Here is a 24,515-nt window from a genome sequence, read left to right on the forward strand (position 1 = left end):
TTATTGCATTTAGTAAATATTCAAATGTTAGGGATATGGTAGGATAAGGCTAAAAGAAAAAAAACTGGCTATTGGTTTCAGAAAACTGCCATATCCCCACATTTTAAGGATGGTTTTGGCCATGTATTTTTGGACTAAATTTCAGTAGATAGGGATGATAATAGCATAAGGTTATAACTGCCACTGTTTGTATGAATGTGCATTGTATGATTGTGTTTAAGTCAGCCCTGATCACATAACAAGGTAACAGAAATTGTCATATCATTGTATGTGTGCAACAATTGTAGCCAGGCTGTTCACAAAGTTTGGTGAAAATCTATCAGTTAGAGAGGGCTGCATCTCTGGTCACATCATTCTTACATGTTTATACAATATTAAAGTTTTTTTTGACACTGCTTAAATATTACGACTTTGATACTGGTAACATTAAAGTTGGTTATGAATAAACTGGTTAAAAATAGAATAATATTTCTTTGTGTTTCTTGTATGCTTTATAATATTTTGATAATCTTAGCTGTTAGGGATGTGGTAGAATAATGCTAAGTTTTTAATACTGGCTACAGGTTTTTCATGAAAAGTACCATATCACCACATTTCACTTATAAGGGCAATTTTGGCAACATTTATTCATTTTTGTACTAAATTTCAGAGATAGGAATAATATAGTTGCTGTAGAAAAAAATAGGAAAATTAACATATTAATTATTTTTGTAAGTTGTATATAAACAAATAAAGTGTGTTTGAGCTGTGTGCAAGAAATTTTGCGTGTGTTCCTGACTGCTGATGAGATACTTTTGCAAAAAGACTGCCAGAAATTTTGGCTTTTTGGCTTGTATAGAGACTGGCAGCTGACCTTGGACGTGTAGTATACATTTTTTTTATTCTAGCCACTGTCAAACTTGACAGTCTTAAGGATGCAATACTACCATGTCATAGTGCTTGCACATGATAATGTAGCAAGTTAAGCCATTGAAGTTTGGAGAAAATCCACAAATTGTAAGTTTACTAGCAAGTTAAAGAATGACACGAGTTTAGCTGTCATATTTTTCAGCATTTTAGTTTAAACCATTGTTGTTAATTATTGAGTTATTTTATCATTTATCATATAAAAATCATTCTATAGGTCTGTGGTAGAATGGGGCAGTTATTTAATCATAAGGATAGTAACTGGCTACAGGTCTACATGTAAAACTACCACTTCTTGCATTTAATAATCTTATGTTAGTGATATGGTAGGATAAAGAAATACTGGCAACTGGTTTCAGAAATCTACCATATCACAATATTTCAAGGGACGTTTTGGCCTCGCGGTGCTTTAAACATTCTTATTTTATTTTCAGTAGCTGCACTGCCTGGATTTTTGAACATTTTTTATCTAAATTTCAAAAAGTAGGGATGACATGGTAGAATAAAGTTTAATGTCAGTGATTGAATTTTTATTAAAATATCAATATGTAGGTAAATTTTGACATGTTTCAAGTATAAAGGATCATAGAATAAATGGTAACTGATTTTTTATAATAACACTGTTAAATATAGTGAATGAATGTTCAGTGAATGAATGATGATTGAATTACTGAGCAAAAGGGGTGGATGAATGTTGAATGAATTATCTTGTAAAACACCATGAGTGAATGGTGAATGAATTACCTTGTAAAACACAGTGTTTGAATACTAAATTCAAAATTGCTTTTTAAACAATGGACAGACTGTAGTTAAAGCAGTGATATTGTAAAACAGTGGCAGTATTAGATTTTGTTGTCACAGGAGTTACAATTGAAATTTGATTAAATTTATAAGCAGGTTTATTTTGTAACATACATTGTGGAAAGTTCTTTTAGTAGGTTTAATTAATACTGACAAGGTCTTTTAGTTGGTTTAATTTATAAAATACAGTGGCAAGGTATTTTAGTTAGTTCAGTTTGTAACACAGTGGCAATGACTTTTAGTGGGTTTGATTTGTAAAATACAGTGGCAAGATCTTTTAATGGGATTAAGTTTCAAGGTGTTTAAGTGGATTTAAGACTGTTTAGTCTGTATAAGGGATATAACTGTGTTGAGTTTTCATATATTTGCATATTCTGCCTGGCTAAACCTATTAGTGGTATTTATCTTGGAAATATTTTTCTTTTTTCAAATAATTGTATATTGTCAGTCTCAAGTTCTTTTCTTTCTCTTGCTTAATTTTTTCAAGGCAAATGTCTGAATTCTAGAGTTAAGACCAATGAATCAGTCATTTTGGCATGCTTGTTCAAAGATTAATTCAAAAACTAGTTACTGTAATTAAAATGACAGAAATGAAATTTATAATTGTGCCTGTAGATTTAAGGCCCTCCACATTTGTGATATTTTTATGCCCCCGAAGGGAGGCATATAGTTTTTGAACCATCTGTCGGTCTGTCAGTCTGTCCGCAATTTTCGTGTCCGGTCCATATCTTTGTCATCGATGGATGGATTTTCAAATAACTTGGCATGAATGTGTACCACAGTAAGACGTGTCGCGCGCAAGACCCAGGTCCGTAGCTCAAAGGTCAAGGTCACACTTAGACGTTAAAGGTCACTTTTCATGATAGTGCATTCGTGTCCGGTCCATATCTTTGTCATCCATGGATGGATTTTCAAATAACTTGGCATGAATGTGTACCACAGTAAGACGTGTCGCGCGCAAGACCCAGGTCCGTAGCTCAAAGGTCAAGCTCACACTTAGACGTTGAAGGTCATTTTTCATGATAGTGCATCCGTGTCCGGTCCATATCTTTGTCATCCATGGATGGATTTTCAAATAACTTGGCATGAATGTGTACCACAGTAAGACGACGTGTCGCGTGCAAGACCCAGGTCCGTAGCTCAAAGGTCAAGGTCACACTTAGATGTTAAAGGTCATTTTTCATGATAGTGCATTCGTGTCCGGTCCATATCTTTGTCATCCATGGATGGATTTTCAAATAACTAGGCATGAATGTGTACCACAGTAAGACGACATGTCATGCGCAAGACCCAGGTCCGTAGCTTAAAGGTCAAGGTCACACTTTGACGTTAAAGGTCATATTTCATGATAGTGCATTGATGGGCGTGTCCGGTCCATATCTTTGTCATTCACGCATGGATTTTAAAGTTATTGGGCATGAATGTGTACCACAGTAAGACGACGTGTCGCGCGCAAGACCCAGGTCCGTAGGTCAAAGGTCCTAAACTCTAACATCGGCCATAACTATTCATTCAAAGTGCCATCGGGGGCATGTGTCATCCTATGGAGACAGCTCTTGTTTATTATTTTTTAATTTATCGTAATTTATACTGCAGTAAAAATTTTAATAACAAAAGAAAGAATGTCACCCTCAATAAAATCTTGGACGAGTTCGATATTGGGTCGTCTGGTCTTTGCGTTCCGTAGCTTCTATAAGAAACTAGACCGGTTTCTAAACGTATTTAAACGTAAACATCCGGACCATTCACTTAAAGAAGTGTTGGATTATTTCAAAGGTATTTATATTTTTTCTTCAAATGCAATTTCACAGAACATGTTGAACATTTATACACATCTTCCAACAAATATTTACCCGAAGTTAGCATCCATAACTAAAAAATAGCCAACAATTGTGACCGAGATTGTGTGCGAGTGATCGCTGAAGAGTGAAAATTCCTCGTTCTTGAATGTTTTGGAATGAAACTGTACTATGTATGATAGCGTTAACATTTTTTTATCGGTAGTTGGTCACAGAAGATAACAAAATGGATTATATTCTTGATATTCGTGTTAATCAGGAAGATTTTTAAGGCGGCGGATAATATACGATTCAGGCACCGGAGATGTAACGAAACTGTTGGCATCGGTTTCAATGCGAAATGATATCTATATATAAAGTTTTGCGGCGGTTTCAGCTTAAAACTAGTTAAATCTCTCTCGGGCATAAAAACGAAAATCAAAAGAAAGGCATTGAAAAGTGCTGGTACGAATTAGAGAGCAATGGTACATTGACTGAGACTGAATTAAGGACTAAGTATTATATCGTGTATGAATATGTAAGTCAAGCTAGTCAGCTTTTATATACTGTGTTACAAAGGATCATTATATTAGTGAAATAAATTACAGTTTTGATTTATAATTTTATATTTATGATTCACACACTCATATTATATCGGCCGATATTTTGTTATGATTAGAGTGTCGTTATTGTCATTGATCAGCATGTTTATAAATTCTTAAAATATATATTTTAATGAATTGTTGTAGTTCGTTATATTGAAAATCATATTAAAATTTTGCTAGATGATGTCAATTGTGGGTAAATCTTTTGAAATTTTATTTTCTTTCACACCTATTATACACTGCCTGATAATAAAAAGGTTATACAGAATAAAAAGGTTATACGTTTAAAAAAACAGTTGGAACCATTTAAGCCTATTAACTTATAAACAAAGGGGCGGAGAAATTATGTAGTAATTAATCATTTAAATAAAGACACACATAGAGGTACGAAAGTAATAAGCATTTATAATTATCACTTTTAAAAGGCACACGAAAGGATCAAACGCCGATATGTTCCGTAGAGCCCCATCATTTAATGTACGTTCCTGCTCTTTGTTTTGCCCTTTTGTGCCTCAGTTCAGTGTTATACGTAAAATATAGGTGCTATATATTTTGATGAAATCGTGTTTTAAGAGTAGAAATTGATTTTTTTTTAAAGTTTCTTTGCTTTTACTGTTTCTATGGATAAGAATTGAATATATTTGTAAAAACTATGCTCAAAACATCACAGATCTTTAAAAATTGCTGCATTTGTACAGCAGTACACAAACTGTAACGATTTTTTTGCGAAAACTGCTGAAGATTTTCATTTTGTTTTCATGCAAGTGGACGCTTGGAAGTTACTTATGTTCCGTGATAACATCAATAAAATCAAATGACGTATCTAAAGCCTTATTGTTCGGCGTATTTGGTTCTAGCTTCATGCCATGTTTACTATTTGTGTACACAAAAGTTCGCTGCTTATGCCAAAAAGTGAAGGTACCGCAAGTTTTGTGCCAGCAATACAGGATCATGAGGATTGATCATACACCGTGATATTAGATAATAATTCTAAAAAGAGTTGACATGCTACGTATACTGTCCGGTGCAAAGTTTACGTGTGTTAGCCGTTGCTACAATTTTAGAACAAAACAAAATATCGTATATTAACCGTAGCCCATGCGATTATTGTTTACGGTTGTATAAACGCATTTGGAACCTTGTAAGAATTTTTTTTTCATCACAGAAAAAGCACATGTGAGTTTGCATCGATTACAATGAGGCTTGACTAGTAAAAGTCTTTTATAAACCTAAAACAAATCTTTTATTTACACATTTGAATCACGTAAGTTTGCAGTGAGTTACTTCTTTTCCTTAGTTTTGGTTAACTTCAAGGTAATTCCAAAGAAAAAGAGCAAAATACTACACCTTATGCTTCATAGTGTTCCGTGAAATACTATAACTGGCAATTTACTTGGCAATTTACTTGTTTTTTCTGACTATCATTTACAATTTTCTCCGTCTCATCCATTGTTGACAGGTGTTTATATACGTATAGAAACCGTTACATTTTCGTATAGAAGCGACGGAACGCAAAAAGTTTCGTATAGAAGCCGTTTTGATCATACACCGTGGATATCGGTACATGAAGGAGTGTTCACTGAAAATTTACTGAACAGCAAACAGTACAGGCCATGATAAGCCTGCACGGATGTGAAGGTTGATCTTGGTCTGCACAGGTCGCAATGGCAGTATCACTCGCCGCCAGGATTTAAATTTTGCATTTTTTTCAGTCGGTACATACTGTATTAAAAATCCTTGCCGAAACCACGGAACATGTCATGCGGATAGGCATTTCCCATACTACAAGTGCACGTGCCCGAGAGGATATCACGGGGACGTTTGTGAATGTAAGTGTTAGATCAGCTGGAAATGATGCAAGTAGTGGAAATATTGAGCAGTTTAACCCTTGTCCTGCTGCATTTCTATAATGAACTTGTCCATCTGTAAATTTGGACAGTTCCATTAACTGTAAAAACCGCTGCATTTCTATAATGAACTTGTCCACCTGTAACTTTGGACAGTTCCATTAACTGTAAAAATCGCTGCATTTCTATAATGAACTTGTCCACCTGTGAATTTGGACAGTTCTATTAACTGTAAAAATCGCTGCATGTCTATAATGAACTTGTCCACCTGTAAATTTGGACAGTTCCATTAACTGTAAAAATCGCTGCATTTCTATAATGAACTTGTCCACCTGTAACTTAGAAGTTCCATTAACTGTAAAAAATCGCTGCATTTCTATAATGAACTTGTCCACCTGTAAATCTGGACAGTTCCATTAACTGTAAAAATAGCTGCATTTCTATAATGAACTTGTCCACCTGTGAATTTGGACAGTTCCATTAACTGTAAAAATCGCTGCATTTCTATAATGAACTTGTCCACCGCAATTTGGACAGTTCCATTAACTGTAAAAATCGCTGCATTTCTATAATGAACTTGTCCACCTGTAAATTTGGACAGTTCCATTAACAGTAAAAATCGCTGCATGTCTATAATGATCTTGTCCACCTGTGAATCTGGACAGTTCCATTAACTGTAAAAATAGCTGCATTTCTATAATGAACTTGTCCACCTGTGAATTTGGACAGTTCCATTAACTGTAAAAATCGCTGCATTTCTATAATGAACTTGTCCACCGCAATTTGGACAGTTCCCTAACTGTAAAAATCGCTGCATTTCTATAATGAACTTCTCCACCTGTAAATTTGGACAGTTCCATTAACCGTAAAAATCGCTGCATGTCTATAATGAACTTGTCCACCTGTAACTTTGGACAGTTCCATTAACTGTAAAAATCGCTGCATTTCTATAATGATCTTGTCCACCTGTAAATTTGGACAGTTCCATTAACTGTAAAAATCGCTGCATTTCTATAATGAACTTGTCCACCTGTCAATTTGGACAGTTCCATTAACTGTAAAAATCGCTGCATTTCTATAATGAACTTGTCCACCTGTAACTTTGGACAGTTCCATTTACTGTAAAAATCGCTGCATTTCTAAAATGAACCTGTCCACCTGTAACTTTGGACAGTTCCATTAACTGTAAAAATCGCTGCATTTCTATAATAGACTTGTCCACCTGTAACTTTGGACAGTTCCATAAACTGTAAAAATCGCTGCATTTCTATAATGAACTTGTCCACTTGTAACTTTGGTCAGTTCCATTTACTGTTAAAATCGCTGCATTTCTATAATGAACTTGTCCACCTGTACCTTTGGACAGTTCCATTAACTGTAAAAAAGGTTGGTTTTTTTTACTAAAAAGATATTGGCTGAATAGCAAACAGTGAAGATCATGATCAGACTGCACGTATGTGCAGGTTGATCATGATCTGCACTGATCGGAAAGGCAGAATCAATCGTGTCCAGTATGGTAAGGGTTAAACAGATTTTGATGACGAATAATTTAAAAAATAACAAACTAACAATTGCAGCAATATCCAGGCTTCAATGGATATTTAGCGAATTGTGAAAAGTTATGCACATGGACCTATACACTTCGTTTGGCCATATGATTGGGAAAAAATCCATTCTAAGATTCTGTTGATATTTTCCTATATACAAATATGTCATCAAAACCGCATTAAATTTTTGTAAAACAAAAAATAACACCCAAGTTCACGCCATGTACACGCTGCTAGAAGACTGAACACGTATGTATACCCTCTGTGTTTTATATTTCGTGCATCTCTTACCATTACGTAAGTTAGACGTTTACCTGGAGTAATGATATGCCACATGTCATGGAAAGTATAAAAATGATCTTCCGTATAACCATTTATTATACAGTAAACAAGTGTGACCAGCAACCTTGCCGGAACAACGGCTTGTGTCATCCTACTACCACACATCCATTTTATGCATGCAGGTGTCCAGCGGGATATTCAGGGACCCATTGCGAAAGTAAATAACTTCTTAATCTTACTTAAAAGTTTGTTAAATTTATTTAGCAGTGTGTACTAGACATTTCTAACGTAAACTTTAATCGGAAACGGATTACTGAATCCGTAAATGTTATTTGCAAATAATGGTCTAAGGGAGATACTATTGCATTACTATTGGATGAAATTGTCTCCCATAGACCACAAATTAGCTTAAAATTTTACGGATTCAGCATTCCGTTTCGTAATTACGTTTACGTTAGAAAGGTCTATTTATAGGTTATTAGCTTTATATCGGGAAATATGTACGAGTTCTTCAGTGCATATTTCCCGATGCAAAGTTAATAACGTTTTTATTACATACACACATACATGTATAAATATAATGTAAATATCATAAATTTGTTCAATAGCCTGCATATATAGGATTAACATTACTGAAGTAATAGAAAAATAGTGCAAGAACAAACACCGAATTACGTCACGTACTCGATATGAAATTTAGGCGCGAGTGTATGGAAAAATATTGACGTTTCCGGTACAAGTGTAACTTAACGGGGAGTAGAAACGTGTATGTAATAATAATGACTATACTATGTTTTCGTGTAAGTTCGATACTTTATCTTGACATGTGTCTTTTGTTGCAGTATTATAATAAAAGTTGTAGCGTTATCATTTCTAGTATTGTAATAAATGTTGTAGCGTTTTCTTTTTTTAGTATTGTAATATATGTTGTAGCGTTATCACGTTTCAGTATTGTAATAAACGTTGTAGCGTTATCACGTTTCAGTATTGTATTCTAATATGGCTAACAATGCTTTAATCATCACAATGATGTTATGTTAGTATTTAATAAAAGTTGAAGCGTTGCGACGTTTCAGTATTGTAATAAAGGTTGTAGAGTTGTCACGTTTCAGTATTGTAATAAACGCTGTAGCGTTATCACGTTTCAGTATTGCAATAAATGTTGTAGCGTTATCCCGTTTAAGTATTGCAGTAAAAGCTGTAGCGTTATCACGTTTCAGTATTGCAATAAATGTTGTAGCGTTATCACGTTTAAGTATTGCAGTAAAAGCTGTAGCGTTATCACGTTTCAGTATTGCAGTAAAAGCTGTAGCGTTATCACGTTTAAGTATTGCAGTAAACGTTGTAGCGTTATCACGTTCAAGTATTTCAGTAAACGTTGTAGCGTTATCACGTTCAAGTATTGCAGTAAACGTTGTAGCGTTATCACGTTTCAGTATTGTAATAAACGTTGTAGCGTTATCACGTTTAAGTATTGTAATAAACGTTGTAGCGTTATCACGTTTAAGTATTGTAATAAACGTTGTAGCGTTATCACGTTTCAGTATTGTAATAAACGTTGTAGCGTTAAGTATTGTAATAAACGTTGTAGCGTTATCACGTTTAAGTATTGCAGTAAACGTTGTAGCGTTATCACGTTCAAGTATTGCAGTTAACGTTGTAGCGTGATCACGTTTCAGTATTGTAATAAACGTTGTAGCGTTAAGTATTGCAATAAACGTTGTAGCGTTATCACGTTTAAGTATTGTAATAAACATTGTAGCGTTATCACGTTTAAGTATTGTAATAAACGTTGTAGCGTTATCACGTTTCAGTATTGTAACAGACGTTGTAGCGTTAAGTATTGTAATAAACGTTGTAGCGTTATCATGTTTAAGTATTATAATAAAAGCTGTAGCTTTACCACAATAAAGTATTGCAATAAACGGTATAGCGTTATCACGTTTCAGTATTGCAGTAAACGTTGTAGCGTTATCACGTTTTAGTATTATAATAGATGCTGTAGAGTTAACTCTACATATTCATGATTACACACAGTCATTTCCTATAGATATATGACTTGAAACGTTTTGTCAAATTATTACGTAAAACATTGTCTCCCCAATGTGTCCATCTCGTGATATGCCACATAGGCAGTTGGCGGCGGATTTAGATTTAGTTAGAACTATTGTGATAATTCTAAATTGATTTTCACCTCGTAATGATGAACCTTTCATCCTTTAGCAACATTTGGCCTCTTTCACCAGTTCACGCACCAGACAGTCGCACACCATAGAATACACTACGTGTGACTGCATTCTTTTTATCTAACCAGTCCAGTTAATTTACTTAATTAAGTAGCCTAAAATGTCACTATTAATTTCATTTCTCCAGCTCACGAATGCGAAAGACATCCCTGCAATAATGGTACTTGCTATAGAACGGCTACCAGTCCCCACTTTGCTTGCAGCTGCTTCACTGGTTACCATGGACTCCATTGTCAATGTAAGTGTTCTGTTTTTAAGGCTTATAATGCTTTTTTATTTGAAATGTGGCTGCCACATTTCCTGCAATAAATACAAGGACTATAAATATGTTGTTTAATCCTATTTTCGATACCAATTACGCCGCTTACTTTATGTGAAATAGGTCATTACTCCACCTTAAAGTAAAATAGGTCATTGACAAATTTCTTTACATCCAGTTGTTGATAGTGGATATGTCAGTTAAATTTTCTTTCCGCAATAAATTATTTTAATATCAGCATAATATTGCAAGGTTTTCAATTTTTTTATAATTCATATCTTTCCGCCACTATCCCAGTAAATTTATCAAATTATAATTCAAGGTAATATATGTACAGAATACTTTAGATATTAATTCTAACACGCCCCGATTTGTTTCCCTATTTATGAAAGAAGGCTGAAACCTGTGTGCTATTATCCAACAATTCATCTTGATATCATAATTATTACGTCATGGCGTTAGACGACATAGCTGCGGGCTGGAAATAAAATCAACAGAAATTAGGCAAGTGTTTGATGGATATTGTCAAGAACGTAGATCTACATAATAATCCTTGATAACCTGTTAGAATCGAAATAATACATCTCATACAGTGGTTTTGCTCATGAATAAAATCATTGTTTGCCGTTTAGATGCGTAAATCTATTATTATATCACCTTGGTTGCACCCTTGTGATAAAATTCCTTCTCATCTAAACTCCAAACAATGATTTCATTCAATGTCGAGTTTAAGACTTGAGCGGTGCGCCCGAGGTTTGGGATTTCCGATCTTCACCGAACACCAATGATAGATTATATTTCTTACTTACCACAACAGAAACAATAAGAACAAGCATGAAAATATGGAACTATTTAAAACGCGGGTAACTGACGTCCGTAAGCAGAAGTGACGTCATGACATTTCAGTGACGCGCAATAACAAAGTTCCGCTTTAGTTTTATCGTTTGCAGCGTAACGGTATGTTATTATCATAAAGTAACGAATTTTGATTCGAGAAATACACTATAAGGAACGGAGAGAAAAGATAAAGGTACCTGATTTTTAATTATTTTACATAAATAATATGTATATTTAGTACATAAAGTAGTCCGTCACAGGAGTGTGGGATAACCCATGTGAGATAAGATTTTCCAGCATTTCTAAAAATAGAGATTTTTCTGTCCGGTAAGTGAGAAAACTACGTTAATTGTACATATAATAGGCAAAAGGGTCGACCCACAAGTTCTCGCAAGATTTGTAACGGGTCTTCCCTAATGCAAATATTTACATATTTAATTTACAGCAATGACAACTAATTAAGTACATGTGTGGTAAATAATAAGTTTACAATATTACAGCTACAAAAAGGAAAGAAAAAAAAGAGTTGAAATATGTATAAGGTACAAGTACGTGTGTACTTATATAAACAAACACATTTGTGACTAGTGGCAATGTATAGATAGATGTAAGAGTAAAAATGATGCAATTAATGTTCATTAACATGTACTACATTTGGGAAAAAAAGAACATGAAAAAATAAAAACGAGTACATGTGTACTTATATCTTCTAGCATAAAACCTCTGTTCTTGTCACTTTGGGGTGGGGAGGGGTGTTTTAACAGGAGAGAAAACGTGTGTTAACAGAGATTCTCGCACTCACGTGCTGTTATAACATCTTTTTATATATGCGCGTTCCGTGACAGAGCGTAAACGTATTACGGCCCCAAAACGGATAATTCAAATGAAAATGACGTCAACGTGAAACAACAACTCGGATATTCCCGCGCATTTCATGGAAATTTGATGACGTTGAGGGATAATGTATTCATTTATTCATATTTTTATTCGCGTTTTATGCTAGAATAGTGTTAGCGCATGATATTTCCGTGTTTTAACACATTCAGAATCCCTCTGGATACGTTGGTACCCTCGCCCTATGGGCTCTGGCAGTTAGACGTTATAACACGAAAAAACATGCGTTATCCCACAGACAAACATATTTGTGAATTGTCAGTGTACAGACAGATGTAAGAGTATAAAAAAAGATGCAATTAAATTGCATTAACATGTACTACATTTGGGAAAAAAGAACAACAAAATAAAAAAACCGGGGTCTTGTCAATAACAAACTTATATATATAAATAAATTTAATAATATAATAACCCCTGAAAGTGACAAGAAAAGCAGTTTTATGCTAGAATTGTTATTACAGCCTTATGGAATTTCGATTTGTTTTACAGATGAAAGCTGCAAAGAAGTGAGATGCTACCATGGAGGAACTTGTAGACCCACTGTTCATTCACCATTCCATACTTGCAGTTGCTTACCAGGATTTCAGGGAACAAGCTGCCTACGTAATTAAAAACTATCATTTGTTAAATCTAGTTCAAAGTCATGAGAACAATGAAGAAAACTGAAGTAAGATTCATTCTCTTAACAAAATTAGAAGTTGCAATACTACAATTTAAGCATAAATTAAACGTATCGTTCATAATGACACAATGATAATTACCTCTCTGAAATTTACTACTTTAATTTATGAGAAAAAATGTATATATGATTTTCAGTGCACTCGTATTTTTGCAGTTCTACCTAAAGTCATTCTAGAAGAAGTGTACTTGCTCAATCTCCCCCTCCCTACCCCCCTCCCCGCACGCGCGCAGGAAAAGAACCTCTTGTAGTTTCGAGCGAGTGTTTTAATCATACTGACGCATGGTTAATTATTGCCTTACAGACAGAGTTCCGCCTTCAACGACAACAGCCAAACCAGCAGTAGCAACAATTAACACCGGTGATAACTAGTTTATATATGATAGGGATTTTGATAGGGATTTTTATACATTTAATCAGTAAATCGCGAGTGCGTTAAAAGTGTTTTAATCATATTGACGCATGGTTAATTATTGCCTTACAGACAGAGTTCCGCCTTCAGCGACGACAGCCAAACCAGCAGTAGCAACAATTAACACCGGTGAGAACTATTTTATATATGATAGGGATTTTTATACATTTAATCAGTAAATCGCGAGTGCGTTAAAAGTGTTTTAATCATATTGACGCATGGTTAATTATTGCCTTACAGACAGAGTTCCGCCTTCAGCGACATCAGCCAAACCAGCAGTAGCAACAATTAACACCGGTGAGAACTATTTTATATATGATAGGGAGTTTTATTTAATCAGTAAATCGCGAGTGCGTTAAAAGTGTTTTAATCATATTGACGCATGGTTAATTATTGCCTTACAGACAGAGTTCCGCCTTCAGCGACAACAGCCAAACCAGCAGTAGCAACAATTAACACCGGTGAGAACTATTTTATTTATGATAGGGAAATGCGTTTTTTTATACATTTGATCAGTCAATCGCGAGTGCGTTAAAAGTGCTCCAAAATCAAACATGTGATCATGCATGTAGACGGTGGTATCTGCGAAAGTTTTGGAGTCGATAACCAGCCCAAAAGTTGATCCTTTTTTTATTATTTAGATTTTCTTTGTTCAAGAACTTCAAGTGACGACATGACCTAGATAATTTTCCGTTTCAATTGGATTAAAACTACTCTTCAATATCGAACAAAATCTTTATAAACAGTAAAACTAAACATCACTGAATAACAATTAAAATTAAAATAAATAGCTAATATAATTATGGTTTTTTCTCAGACACTTTGTACCGCTTTAGGACACTTAAACGTATATATCATATTTTCATAGATTTTCTGTAGGCCTCACCGAAAAACTAAAAAAAAAACAACGTACAAATGAAATAAATTGTCGACGAGTAGCGAGCATATGTTTTAAAAATTTGAGGTATTGTCTCGTAATGACATTCGGCAATTTCCATGTCATTTCGGATTTATGTTCGGCATTTTCCGGACGGAAGACTTGCTCATCGCGCACATAGCTTTCGGAGAATGCCGGAAGCGCATACGGAGTATACGTAATTTGCCGAACGTAATTCCGGGTCCACTACCTTGATTTAAAAGGGGAAAATTCCAAAAATTTGAAAGCATTTCGAGATAAAGAGTTACCTCTACATCTCATCAGACGTATCAATACATGTGAATAATACAGGGTGATTATTATCTAACTAGAACTGTTATAGTGACAATAATATTTAGCCTGCTTAATGTCTAAAATGGACTGGTTCATCCTTCAACTTGGGCAACACCATTTATTATAAAAGGGTTGTTCATAGAAAATTTGCTAACTGAATAGCGAGTAGTGCATACCATGTTCAACCTGCTTGGAAGTGCAGGCTGATTTTGGTTTTGCAAAGTCATTAATTTTACATCAGTTCATAACAATATGTCAAAATTAACGTAACTCTAATGATTAAACTGACAACCCTTGCAACATAAATGAGCCGCGCCATGAGAAAACCAACATAGTGGGTTGCGACCAGCATGGATCCAGACCAGCCTGCGCATCCGCGCAGTCTGGTCAGAATCCATGCTGTTCGCTAACAGTTTCTCTAATTCCAATAGGCTTTGAAAGCGAACAGCATGGGTCCTGACCAGACTGCGCGGATGCGCAAGCTGGTCTGGATCCATGCTGGTCGCAAACCCACTTTGTTGGTTTTCTCATGGCGCGGCTCATATATTTGTTTGCAGAAAACATTTGCTTCTACTTATAAACATGAATTAGTATCTGACATAAAAAAAATTATAGCAAAAAAGTGCAAAATGGTACCAAATACGGAAGAGCCTTGATTATACTCACTATTTCAGTCGAATCATTAGACAAAGTGCTATCCTGCACTAGAAGCGTTGTACCTTTTCCTTAATAACTATGCCATATATCATTATTTTAGAAAACATGCATTACAGTACAACCTCTCCAGAGTGGCCCTCTCTTAAGCAAAAACCTTTCTATAAAAACATCTGATTCATCAAAATTTCCCTAAACTGAAATATACTATCAAATTTACCTCTCCGGAACAACAACCTCTACATAACAGTCAATATTTGTATCTCCCATGGGCTCTCCTGTAACTTCACAGAATATATAAGATCACATTTTAAAATCAAGTAATTTCATTTACAATTGCTAACAAAAAGAAACATTTCTTATTTCTTAAAGTAATGAAATATAAGAACGTGCCGTACAGCAATGTCTGTTTTTCTTTCATTAATAACCTCGTTAATTTTTTTCCCACAACTTTCTTACAATACATTTTCAAATCAATAAAAGGCGTACAATACAACCAATACAATACGAACAAACAACTACACTTACTAGTACTTGATTTTTGGCAATTCCAGTCACATCCTTGAACAGACATCTTGTTTTGATTTTTTTTCTCAAAGTTGTATCACATAATTTATACATATCTATCAAACTGCTAGCCGAATAAACCATGCCTGCATTTTCAGGCCCTACTTGCTTAGTTTGATATTTTCAAAGATGTATCATATGAGCCGCACCAAGAGAAAACCAACACAGTGGCTTTGCATGGATCCAGACCAGCCTGCGCATCCGCGCAGTCTGGTCAGGATCTATGCTGTTCGCTAACGGTTTGTCTAACTGCAGTAGGCTTTTAAAGTGACCAGCGGATGCGCAGGCTTGTCTGGAACCATGCTGGTCGCAAAGCCACTATGTTGGTTTTCTTATGCTGTGGCTCAATTAGAAAAGTATAAGTATCTATCTAAATGCTTACTGAAAACTATGCTTGTATTTTCAGGCCCTACCTGCTTGGCTTGTAGTAATGTGGTATCACCTGATACATGTGAAAATATTGTCCAGTGTGGAATCCACGAGGTACATGTATATACATATTGTAAAGTAGGAGAAAATACCGTGAAATCATTAATATTCCTTGAGGACTAATTTTCGTGCATTTTGTGGTTGAGTCAATCCACGAAATTTAATCCCATCGAACAATTAAAATTCACATGCATTTTAGGTTGAAAAGTTGAAGTCCACGAATTCATATCCTCACGAAATTGCCGTTTTGACCAAAACCACGAAATTTCATGCCCACGAAATTAAATGAGTTTACAGTAAATGACTTGACATGATCGCATACCATTTTTTTATGATTTTGCATTTTGGAAAATATTCTGCTGCCTCCTTTATCAAGTCACTATAGAGGATCTACATGTACGAGAATTTTATGTTACATGTAACTATACTAAAAGCAAAACGTTTGATAAATATATTCAGATTTAACTACATTTGTCAAATCTTACTAGGAACCTTAAAAACATTTATATTGATTTCTTTAATACATGTAGTCTTGATGATGGATTACTGTAAAAGCAGATATTTTCGTTGGGTCAGTATTTTGCGAATTTGAAATTTTGTGTATGTTTGTGAGGTTAAATATTCGGGAAATTGTAAAAATGGTATCATACTTAAATTTGAATTGTAATAAATTAAATGGTGTATATTTACACAAGGAATCATTTTCTCGAGATAAAGAGCCTCGCGAATATAGCGAAAATTAAACCCTCGCGAAAATTTCTGCTTTAAAAGTTTACAGTATTGTGTCCCAATGTTAAACAGCTTTTTTATATGAACACCTCAAAATGACGGCTATCCCCGTAATGAAAACCGGGATATCGATTTTGTTTGCTAAATGTCCACAGTCAATTTCAGGCTGGATAGAAAGTATCCTTTCTATATCCAGGCAAAGGTTCGGCCATAAATATAACTTCTGACTAAACAAAACGATTTTACTACCGAGATCAAGTGTAATGGAGCGACACATTATTTTAAAATTAATGCAAAATGCTCTCTGTTACTTTTTACATATATTTAGAACGAAGCCAATGTTTTTAAACCTGGATATCGCAGAACTGGGAATAAATAAACAAGAGGACCATGATGGTCCAGAATCGCTCACCTGTCCCCACATGACCCAGTTTTGAACTGGGTATGACATCGTTTTTTCTATTATTTGACATAGTGACCTAGTTTTTGAGCTCATGTGACCCAGTTTTGAACTTTACCTAGATATCATCAAGATAAAAATTCTGACCAATTTTCATGAAGATCCATTGAAAAATATGGCTTTAGAGAGGTAACAAGGTTTTTCTATTATTTGACATAATGACCTAGTTTTTGAAGGCACGTGATCCAGTTTCGAACTTGACCTAGATATCATCAAGTTGAACATTCTCACCAATTTTCATGAAGATCTCATGAAAAATATGGCCTCTAGAGAGGTCACAAGGTTTTTCTATTTTTATATCTACTGACCTAGTTTTTGACCGCATGTGGCCCAGTTTCAAACTTCACTTAAATACCATCAAGGTGAACATTCTGACCAATTTAAATGAAGATCCACTGAAAAATATGGCCTCTAAAGAGGTCACAAGGTTTTTCTATTTTTATATCTACTGACCTAGTTTTTGACCACAGTTGACCCAATTTCAAACTTAACCTAGATATTATCAAGATATATAAACAGACAAACTTTCATATAGATCCCATGAAAAAGATGGCCTCTATAGAGGTCACAAGGTTTTTATATTATTTGATCTACTGACCTAGTTTTTGATGGCACGTAACCCAGTTTCAAACTTGATCTAGATATCACCAAGATAAACTTTCTGACCAATTTTCATGAAGATCCATTGAAAAGTATGGCCTCTAGAGAGGTCGCAAGGTTTTTCTATTTTTAGACCTACTGACCTAGTTTTGGACCGCACGTAATCCAGTTTCGAACTTGACCTAGATATCATCAAGATAAACATTCTGACAAACTTTCATAATGATCCCATGAAAAATGTGACCTCTAGAGTGGTCACAAGCAAAAGTTTACGGACGCACGCACGGACGCACGGACGCACAGACGACGGACAAAAGCGCGATCACAAAAGCTCACCTTGTAACTTTGTGACAGGTGAGCTAAAAAAAATGTCTAGGTATTTATAAGTATGATGGAAGTGTAGAAATATTTCCTTTCGAAAGACTTCTTGTTTTATGTCGTTTGTAACTTCAGATACAGCATAGGATTTTAAGACTGAATATACTACCAATAATGTTTTGTTTCAGAACTCCATGCTGGGAAACAAGCGGGGAAACAAAGTCTTTGGATGTTTGCATATAAGCATAAATACATATTAAAGATCCGGTTAATGTGTTTTCACCTACCATATATTTTTGCTTATAAGACGCACTCGGTTATAAGACGCACCCAGACATCGGACATTCAATCTGGGGTTTCTTTTTCTTTTAATTCTCTTGTAATATACGCTTATAAGACGCTCCCCACTCTTGAACTGGAAATATGACTTCTAATAATGCGCCTCATAAGCGAAAATATACGGTACTATGAGTAACAGTTGATTAACATAATTGAGCGCCGTTTTGCGAATACCAACGTAAGGGTTTTGAGACTTGTATGGGTCCAGATCATATTGCACTGATATTGATTCATATTGTTCGCTCCTGCAAATGATGAAATTGATAAACGAACAGTATGGACACTGGTATATGTTCACAGATCTGAATCTTTACTTGTCGCAAAGCCATAATTTCGGGGTTTTGCGCATGCGCAGCCACTCTCAGATATCTTTGTTTCGACAGGTTTGTTACGTGGACCAGTTCGTTAACAGCATTGGCAGTTTCAGATTTAACCTAGGATGTCGTGACAAGGCGGTAGGTTTCCGCTTTGTAAAGAATACTTTAAATATTTGACATAGGTTTGCAACTGAAATTTTACTTACTTATAAAATAACTACAAAAGTAATGTTCTCTGTCTGTTTTAGTGAAATAAATATACCTCCAGTAAGTTTGCTTCCTTTTTGTAAATTCTGTATAAAACCAATATAGTGAGTGAGTTAGGTTTTACGGCGAATCGACCCAAAATGGTCATATATCGCCGAGAAAAAATATGGCATGCTTGTATGGGTTATATGTTAAGGCTGAGGCCTTCTCGTAGATATTTAGTTCTTTTAAGCGTTTAGAGGATAGTCCAACAATCACTCTAGTATTATTCGAGTTTGTTGTTAGGTGTCTACATACAATGCTGCAGAAATGTTGTTGCACTAATAGTCATTGTATGTATAACTGTGCAATTTATTTTAAAGCAATGTGACGTCATGCAAAGAGGTGACTCACAAAATACTGCCAGTGGACAGGCTGCTGACACCCCGCAGCTCTACGTATGCACAGAATGTTGCAGAAACAGTTTATGTAATAGCGGAGGATGCGGGAACAAGGTCGTTACTTTTATTGAGTTGTATTGTTTTTAAAGGGCATGCAAATAGATGAATATTTTAACAAAATTTATATTGAAAGCAAGCTATATTGATTAAATTACGCCGTTCAAGTCGATACATTTTGAGCATGATCAAATGAAAAGAGGCAAAAACAAGAACGAATAGCCATCAGGGAAGGACATGTTTCAAAAATGCGTCTCTCCAGAGCCTTTAAAGCCAGCTTGAGAGAATCTGATTTCGCTTTTTTCAAATTTTATTACAATAAACTTCTTCCCTGCTTAAACAAAGCGAAAATTCTAGACATTTTTGAATATTTCTATGCTCTTGAATTTAGGTACAAGTTCGTAAAATGTGTAAACTTATTTCATAACATTACTTGATTATGTTTAAATATGATTTAAAAATAAACTTTTATAAATGTACGATTTGTTTCAAAAAATATATAGCTAGCGGTTTGAATGATATGTCCCACAGTGACTCAATCTGACTAAAGTACATCTCCTATTACGCTACGCATAGGATCTGACAACGAGCTATTGATGGCCTCGTTCTGACAACCCTTCCGCTAGCCAATCAAAAGCTACCTTACAACATTCTGTAAGCCTTGGTTTTTGATATCAACAATTTTTATGTCAAAAGATGAGAGATAGCCGGTTAGCTCAGTCGGTAGGGCACTTGTAAACGAGAGGTCCCGGGTTCGAGCCCTGGATAAACTGCAAATATTTCGGATAGTGGTTATATCTTTGACACACAGTCCACAGTTTCCGAGTAAATGCCACTACCTTGAATATTATCTTGTTTTAGGTTTTCAATCATTTACTTCTGGACAAAGGGGGCCAATTTGCTTTAAATGTGAGCAGCAAAGTAGTCCAAACGACTGCAATAAAATCAGAATCTGCGGTCGGGATGAGGTAACGTTATCTTTGAACTTTTTTCTTTTATAATGCATAGTTTGAATACATTATCTTACAAAAAAAAAAAGAAAAATAAAATCTAGTATTATTCAAGACAAATCTACACAATAGATGCGCAGTTAGATATTTGTTTTTAAGTTTGCTTGTTGAATACAAGCATTGCGCCGGTTTGAATTTTTTAATAATCTAGATTTTGGTTTGCTGCAGAGTACTCGGTCGTTTATGTGGATTGTAGAGGCCAAAACATCAATTGAATACTGCCATGTTCTTAATGTATATATCTGCATTATTTACGGGGTGTTTGTTTTATATTAGGTTTGCATATTTTACATCCACGATTTGATTTCTTAACACAATTTAAAATTAGAAAAACGTTAACAGTGAAATGTTCGTTTCAAGGTATGTATGCTGAATACGACATCAGTTGGGACGAGTCACCAGATGCTATGGAAATCGGATTGCCAGAAAAAATCGGTAATTTGATCACTTATTAATTGACCTTTAAGTAGTAAGGGATTGTAAACATTTAAAATTCTCAGAAAATTTTAGCATTTAGTAGTGCTAAACTTAAATAAAACAGCAGTAACACATGATGTATATAAAACTTCAATTTACCAGTTATTTTCTAATAACTTAATTATGATTTATTAAATAAGAAATGAAACTCAACATAAAAATAGTGATTTAAAACAATCGCTTATACTATAGCTTGCTGGCGGCAATTGATTCTGCTTTTGCGACCATAGCAGACCAAGGTCAACCTGTTCTTTCGAGCAGCCTGCACTGTTCGTTATTCAGTCAGTATATTTTCCGTGAACACCCCTTCGAGTGTTAAATGGTACTGCCCAAATTGAATAATGGGACAGTCCATTTTTTAGAAATTTAGCAGACTAAAGGTTAAAGACCTCTCTGTGTACATAGTATCAGTTGTATTGTCAGTTGTGACATAATGCACGTCACTTTTATAATGACGTCAGCAAAATGTCAGGTTTTGTAATAATCTATTATTAGTAACAATTTGAACATGTAAGCATATAAAGAATATTCCAAATTATATAACAGCAATTTACTGCGGTTTTTATATGTTTTAGACATGTCAACACACTGGTGTAATCAGTTCTAACTCAGGTATATAGTTTTCGCTACTAATTAGCTCACCTGAGCAATGCTCAGGTGAGTTTTTCTGATCACTCGATGTCCGGCGTCCGTCATCTGTCTGTCGTCTGTCAACATTTAGCTTGTGTATGCAATAGAGGCTGTATTTTTCAACTGATCTTCATAAAATTTGGTCAGAATAATAACCTTGATGAAATCTAGGCCGAGTTGAAAATGGTTTATATGGGATTAAAAACTAGGTCACTAGGTCAAATCAAAGAAAAACATTGTGTATGCTATAGAGGCTGTATTTTTCAATTAATCTTCATGAAGTTTGGTCAGAATGATTACCTTGATAAAATCTAGGCCGAATTTGAAAATGGGTGATCTGGGGTCAAAAACTAGGTCACTAGATCAAATCAAAGAAAAACATTGTGTATGCGATAGAAGCTGTATTTTTCAAATAATCTTCATGAATTTTGGTCAGAATGATAACCTTAATGATATCTAGGCCGAGTTTGAAAACAGGTCATCTGGGGTCAAAAACTAGGTCACTAGGTCAAATCAAAGAAAAACATTGTGTATACGATAGATGCTGTATTTTTCAATTAATCTTCATGAATTTTGGTCAGAATGATTAACTAGATGAAATCTAGGTCAAGTTCGAATATGAGTCATCTGGGGACAAAAAGTAGGACAACAGGTCAAATTAAAGGAAAATATTGTATATGCGATAGAGGCTGTATTTTTCAATTAATCTTCCTGAAATTAAGTCAAAATGATAACCTCAATGAAATCTAGGCCGAATTTGAAAATGGGTCAATTGGGTTCAAAAATTAGGTCACTAGGTCAAATCAAAGAAAAACATTGTGTATACAATAGAGGCTATATTTTCCAGTTGATATTTCTGAAATTAAGTCAGAATGATTGACTTGGTGAAATCTAGGTCTAGTTTGAATATGGGTCATCTAGGGTCAGAAAGTAGATCACTAGGTCAAATCAAAGAAAAACCTTGTGTATGCGATAGAGGCTGTATTTTTCAATTGATCTTCATGAAATTTGGTCAGAATGATTACCTTTATAAAATCTACTTTAAGTTTGATTATGGGTCGTCTTGGATCAAAAAGTAGGCACTAGGTCAGATCAAAGAAAACCCTTCTGTATGCGATAGAGGCTGTATTTTTCAATTGATCTTTATGAAATTTGGTCAGAATGATAGCCTTGATGAAGTTCGAATATGGGTCATCTGGGGTCAAAAACTAGATCACTAGGTCAAATCAAAGAAAATACTTATTTATACTCAAGATTTTTGCTCCAATTTTAATGATAATTGGTCAGAATATTTTTTTCCATGAAATCAGTAGGTCAAACATGTTTACACTGTTATGGTGTGTTTCTCAGGTGAGCGACCTAGGGCCATCTTGGCCCTCTTGTTTTTATATTTTAAAATTTAATGATTAAATATTACAAAGACAAAATATTATTAACTATTTTACTAATGTAATGCTGAGAGAAAAAAAAAATATTTAGAATTTACCACAATACATTGACGTCTCATTTTGTTTTACAAATTACGTTGACATGATTCTGAAACTAAAATCTTTATATTTTCAGGGAATGGTGGCTGTTCGAATAATTGCTGTTCCCAGGACCTATGTAATAATGTGTGTTAAGGTAAAACTGAAACAAACATTTCGAAATATAGTATTGACTTTGATATAAAAATACATCTCTATGCGCGTTAAAAAGGTCTTATTTTTATTTTTTGTCCCCGACTGTAAAACTAGAAAGATTGAAAACGATACAGGCCGTGAAGCCTCATATTTAACACCAAACAAACTAAGTTATGTAATATTTTAATGGGAAAAGAAGTCATAATTATGTACCCATTTAGTACCCGTTTTATGAAACAAAAAATGATAACAATGTTACTGAATATAGCTATTATCAAATATAAACACGTTTTAAGCGTTTCGGTACATCATGGTACACAGGACAGTCATTTTAATGAGATAGTCAACAATTTTATACAAGTGAGTGTCGGGTTAAAAAGTAAATAAATTAATATTTTTGTAGTTTAATCATGTATTGAATCTAATTGATTTTAACTTATATCAATAATTATGAAAAGAAACTAGTAAATACAAGAAAATAAACGTTTAAACTTACCAGATTATTTCTTTAAATTAGAGTATGTGCATATTTTCTGACACAGGTAATGTGCATGGCGACGCCTTCACACTGTTTCAAAATTGGCACAAAAAATCTTAAAAATCATTTCAAACTAATATTTCTTGAAAGTTGCCTAATGCACAATCTAACTGACTTGTAAAATCTTATTGACATGTAAATGATTAGAAGAAAATTGACCAAGACAGTGTTTTGAACATTTAAATATGTATGTTGTTTCTGCGTCGCAAACTTTTATGCTCCTGTATGTTTACAATTCCCAATGAACTCACATTTACACATATAAATTACCTACATGATTTTGATTTAAAAATCTAAACAACTAAACCGTAACTTACTTCTTAATGTATTAATTTTGATACATTTTACAAGTTTTGTGAATGAAGAAGAAAAAAATTAACACTGAATTGTGTAAAGTATTTTATATACATTTTCACTTGTTCTATACCTTTTTTAATGCGAAAATACATTTTTGTGTAACTGATATCGATAATCGATATCATTTGATATGTTTTAATGTGTTATTTACAGGATGAAGGTTTTGTGGTACACAAGTTTGCATGGTGTATGGCTTAGAATGATTTTAGAATGTGGTTTTCCCTGTTGGATATTCTTCCTTGTTTTTAGAACAGTTTCGTTTACATGTACCATATAAGTTGTAACATAAACTTCAGAACCTAAACGTTTTTGTTTTTTAAGTTTCATCTTTCTGTTGATCATCTTTCACTATTTTATCACTTAATATTTTCCGGAAAATTAAGTTCACAAGATACTCATGTTTGAAATGTCCGAATAGGGCGGATGCAGATTATGTATCATATACGCATATTGGCTAATCTTTAATTATAGCTTAGATTGACACTATTTATATGTATTACTTTATACAATTTAGTATATTG

General features: G+C 34.4%; 1 protein-coding gene and 2 long non-coding RNA genes across 3 annotated transcripts; all 3 read left to right on the forward strand.

Moving 5' to 3' along the window:
- The first annotated feature begins 2 nt into the window (after positions 1–2).
- On the forward strand, positions 3–3,274 carry LOC128551222 (uncharacterized). Its single transcript, XR_008368718.1, has 2 exons — positions 3–2,675; positions 3,171–3,274. It is a non-coding gene; the product is annotated as an uncharacterized LOC128551222 (long non-coding RNA).
- A 1,266-nt stretch (positions 3,275–4,540) lies between these two features.
- Positions 4,541–19,450, forward strand: LOC128551046 (neurogenic locus notch homolog protein 1-like). Its single transcript, XM_053531336.1, has 11 exons — positions 4,541–4,619; positions 5,803–5,919; positions 7,870–7,983; positions 10,140–10,250; positions 12,492–12,605; positions 12,986–13,042; positions 13,334–13,390; positions 13,498–13,554; positions 15,931–16,007; positions 18,783–18,854; positions 19,286–19,450. The coding sequence occupies exons 1-11, from the start codon at positions 4,541–4,543 to the stop codon at positions 19,448–19,450; spliced, it is 1,020 nt and encodes a 339-aa protein (XP_053387311.1).
- A 435-nt stretch (positions 19,451–19,885) lies between these two features.
- LOC128551221 (uncharacterized) lies at positions 19,886–24,265 on the forward strand. Its single transcript, XR_008368715.1, has 5 exons — positions 19,886–20,328; positions 20,731–20,805; positions 21,423–21,459; positions 23,041–23,100; positions 24,148–24,265. It is a non-coding gene; the product is annotated as an uncharacterized LOC128551221 (long non-coding RNA).
- Positions 24,266–24,515: the final 250 nt, after the last annotated feature.

The sequence above is a fragment of the Mercenaria mercenaria genome, chromosome 19 (genome assembly GCF_021730395.1).
Source record: "Mercenaria mercenaria strain notata chromosome 19, MADL_Memer_1, whole genome shotgun sequence".
In the NCBI taxonomy this organism is placed as follows: domain Eukaryota; kingdom Metazoa; phylum Mollusca; class Bivalvia; order Venerida; family Veneridae; genus Mercenaria; species Mercenaria mercenaria.

Bases quoted from the DNA above. Each gene is read 5' to 3' on its own strand.
- LOC128551046 (XM_053531336.1), top strand. From the start codon at position 4,541: ATGTTCCGTAGAGCCCCATCATTTAATGTACGTTCCTGCTCTTTGTTT. The intron at 12,606-12,985 runs GTAATTAAAAAC...ATTGCCTTACAG, and splicing joins TCAGGGAACAAGCTGCCTAC to ACAGAGTTCCGCCTTCAACG. The intron at 16,008-18,782 runs GTACATGTATAT...TTGTTTCGACAG, and splicing joins TCCAGTGTGGAATCCACGAG to GTTTGTTACGTGGACCAGTT.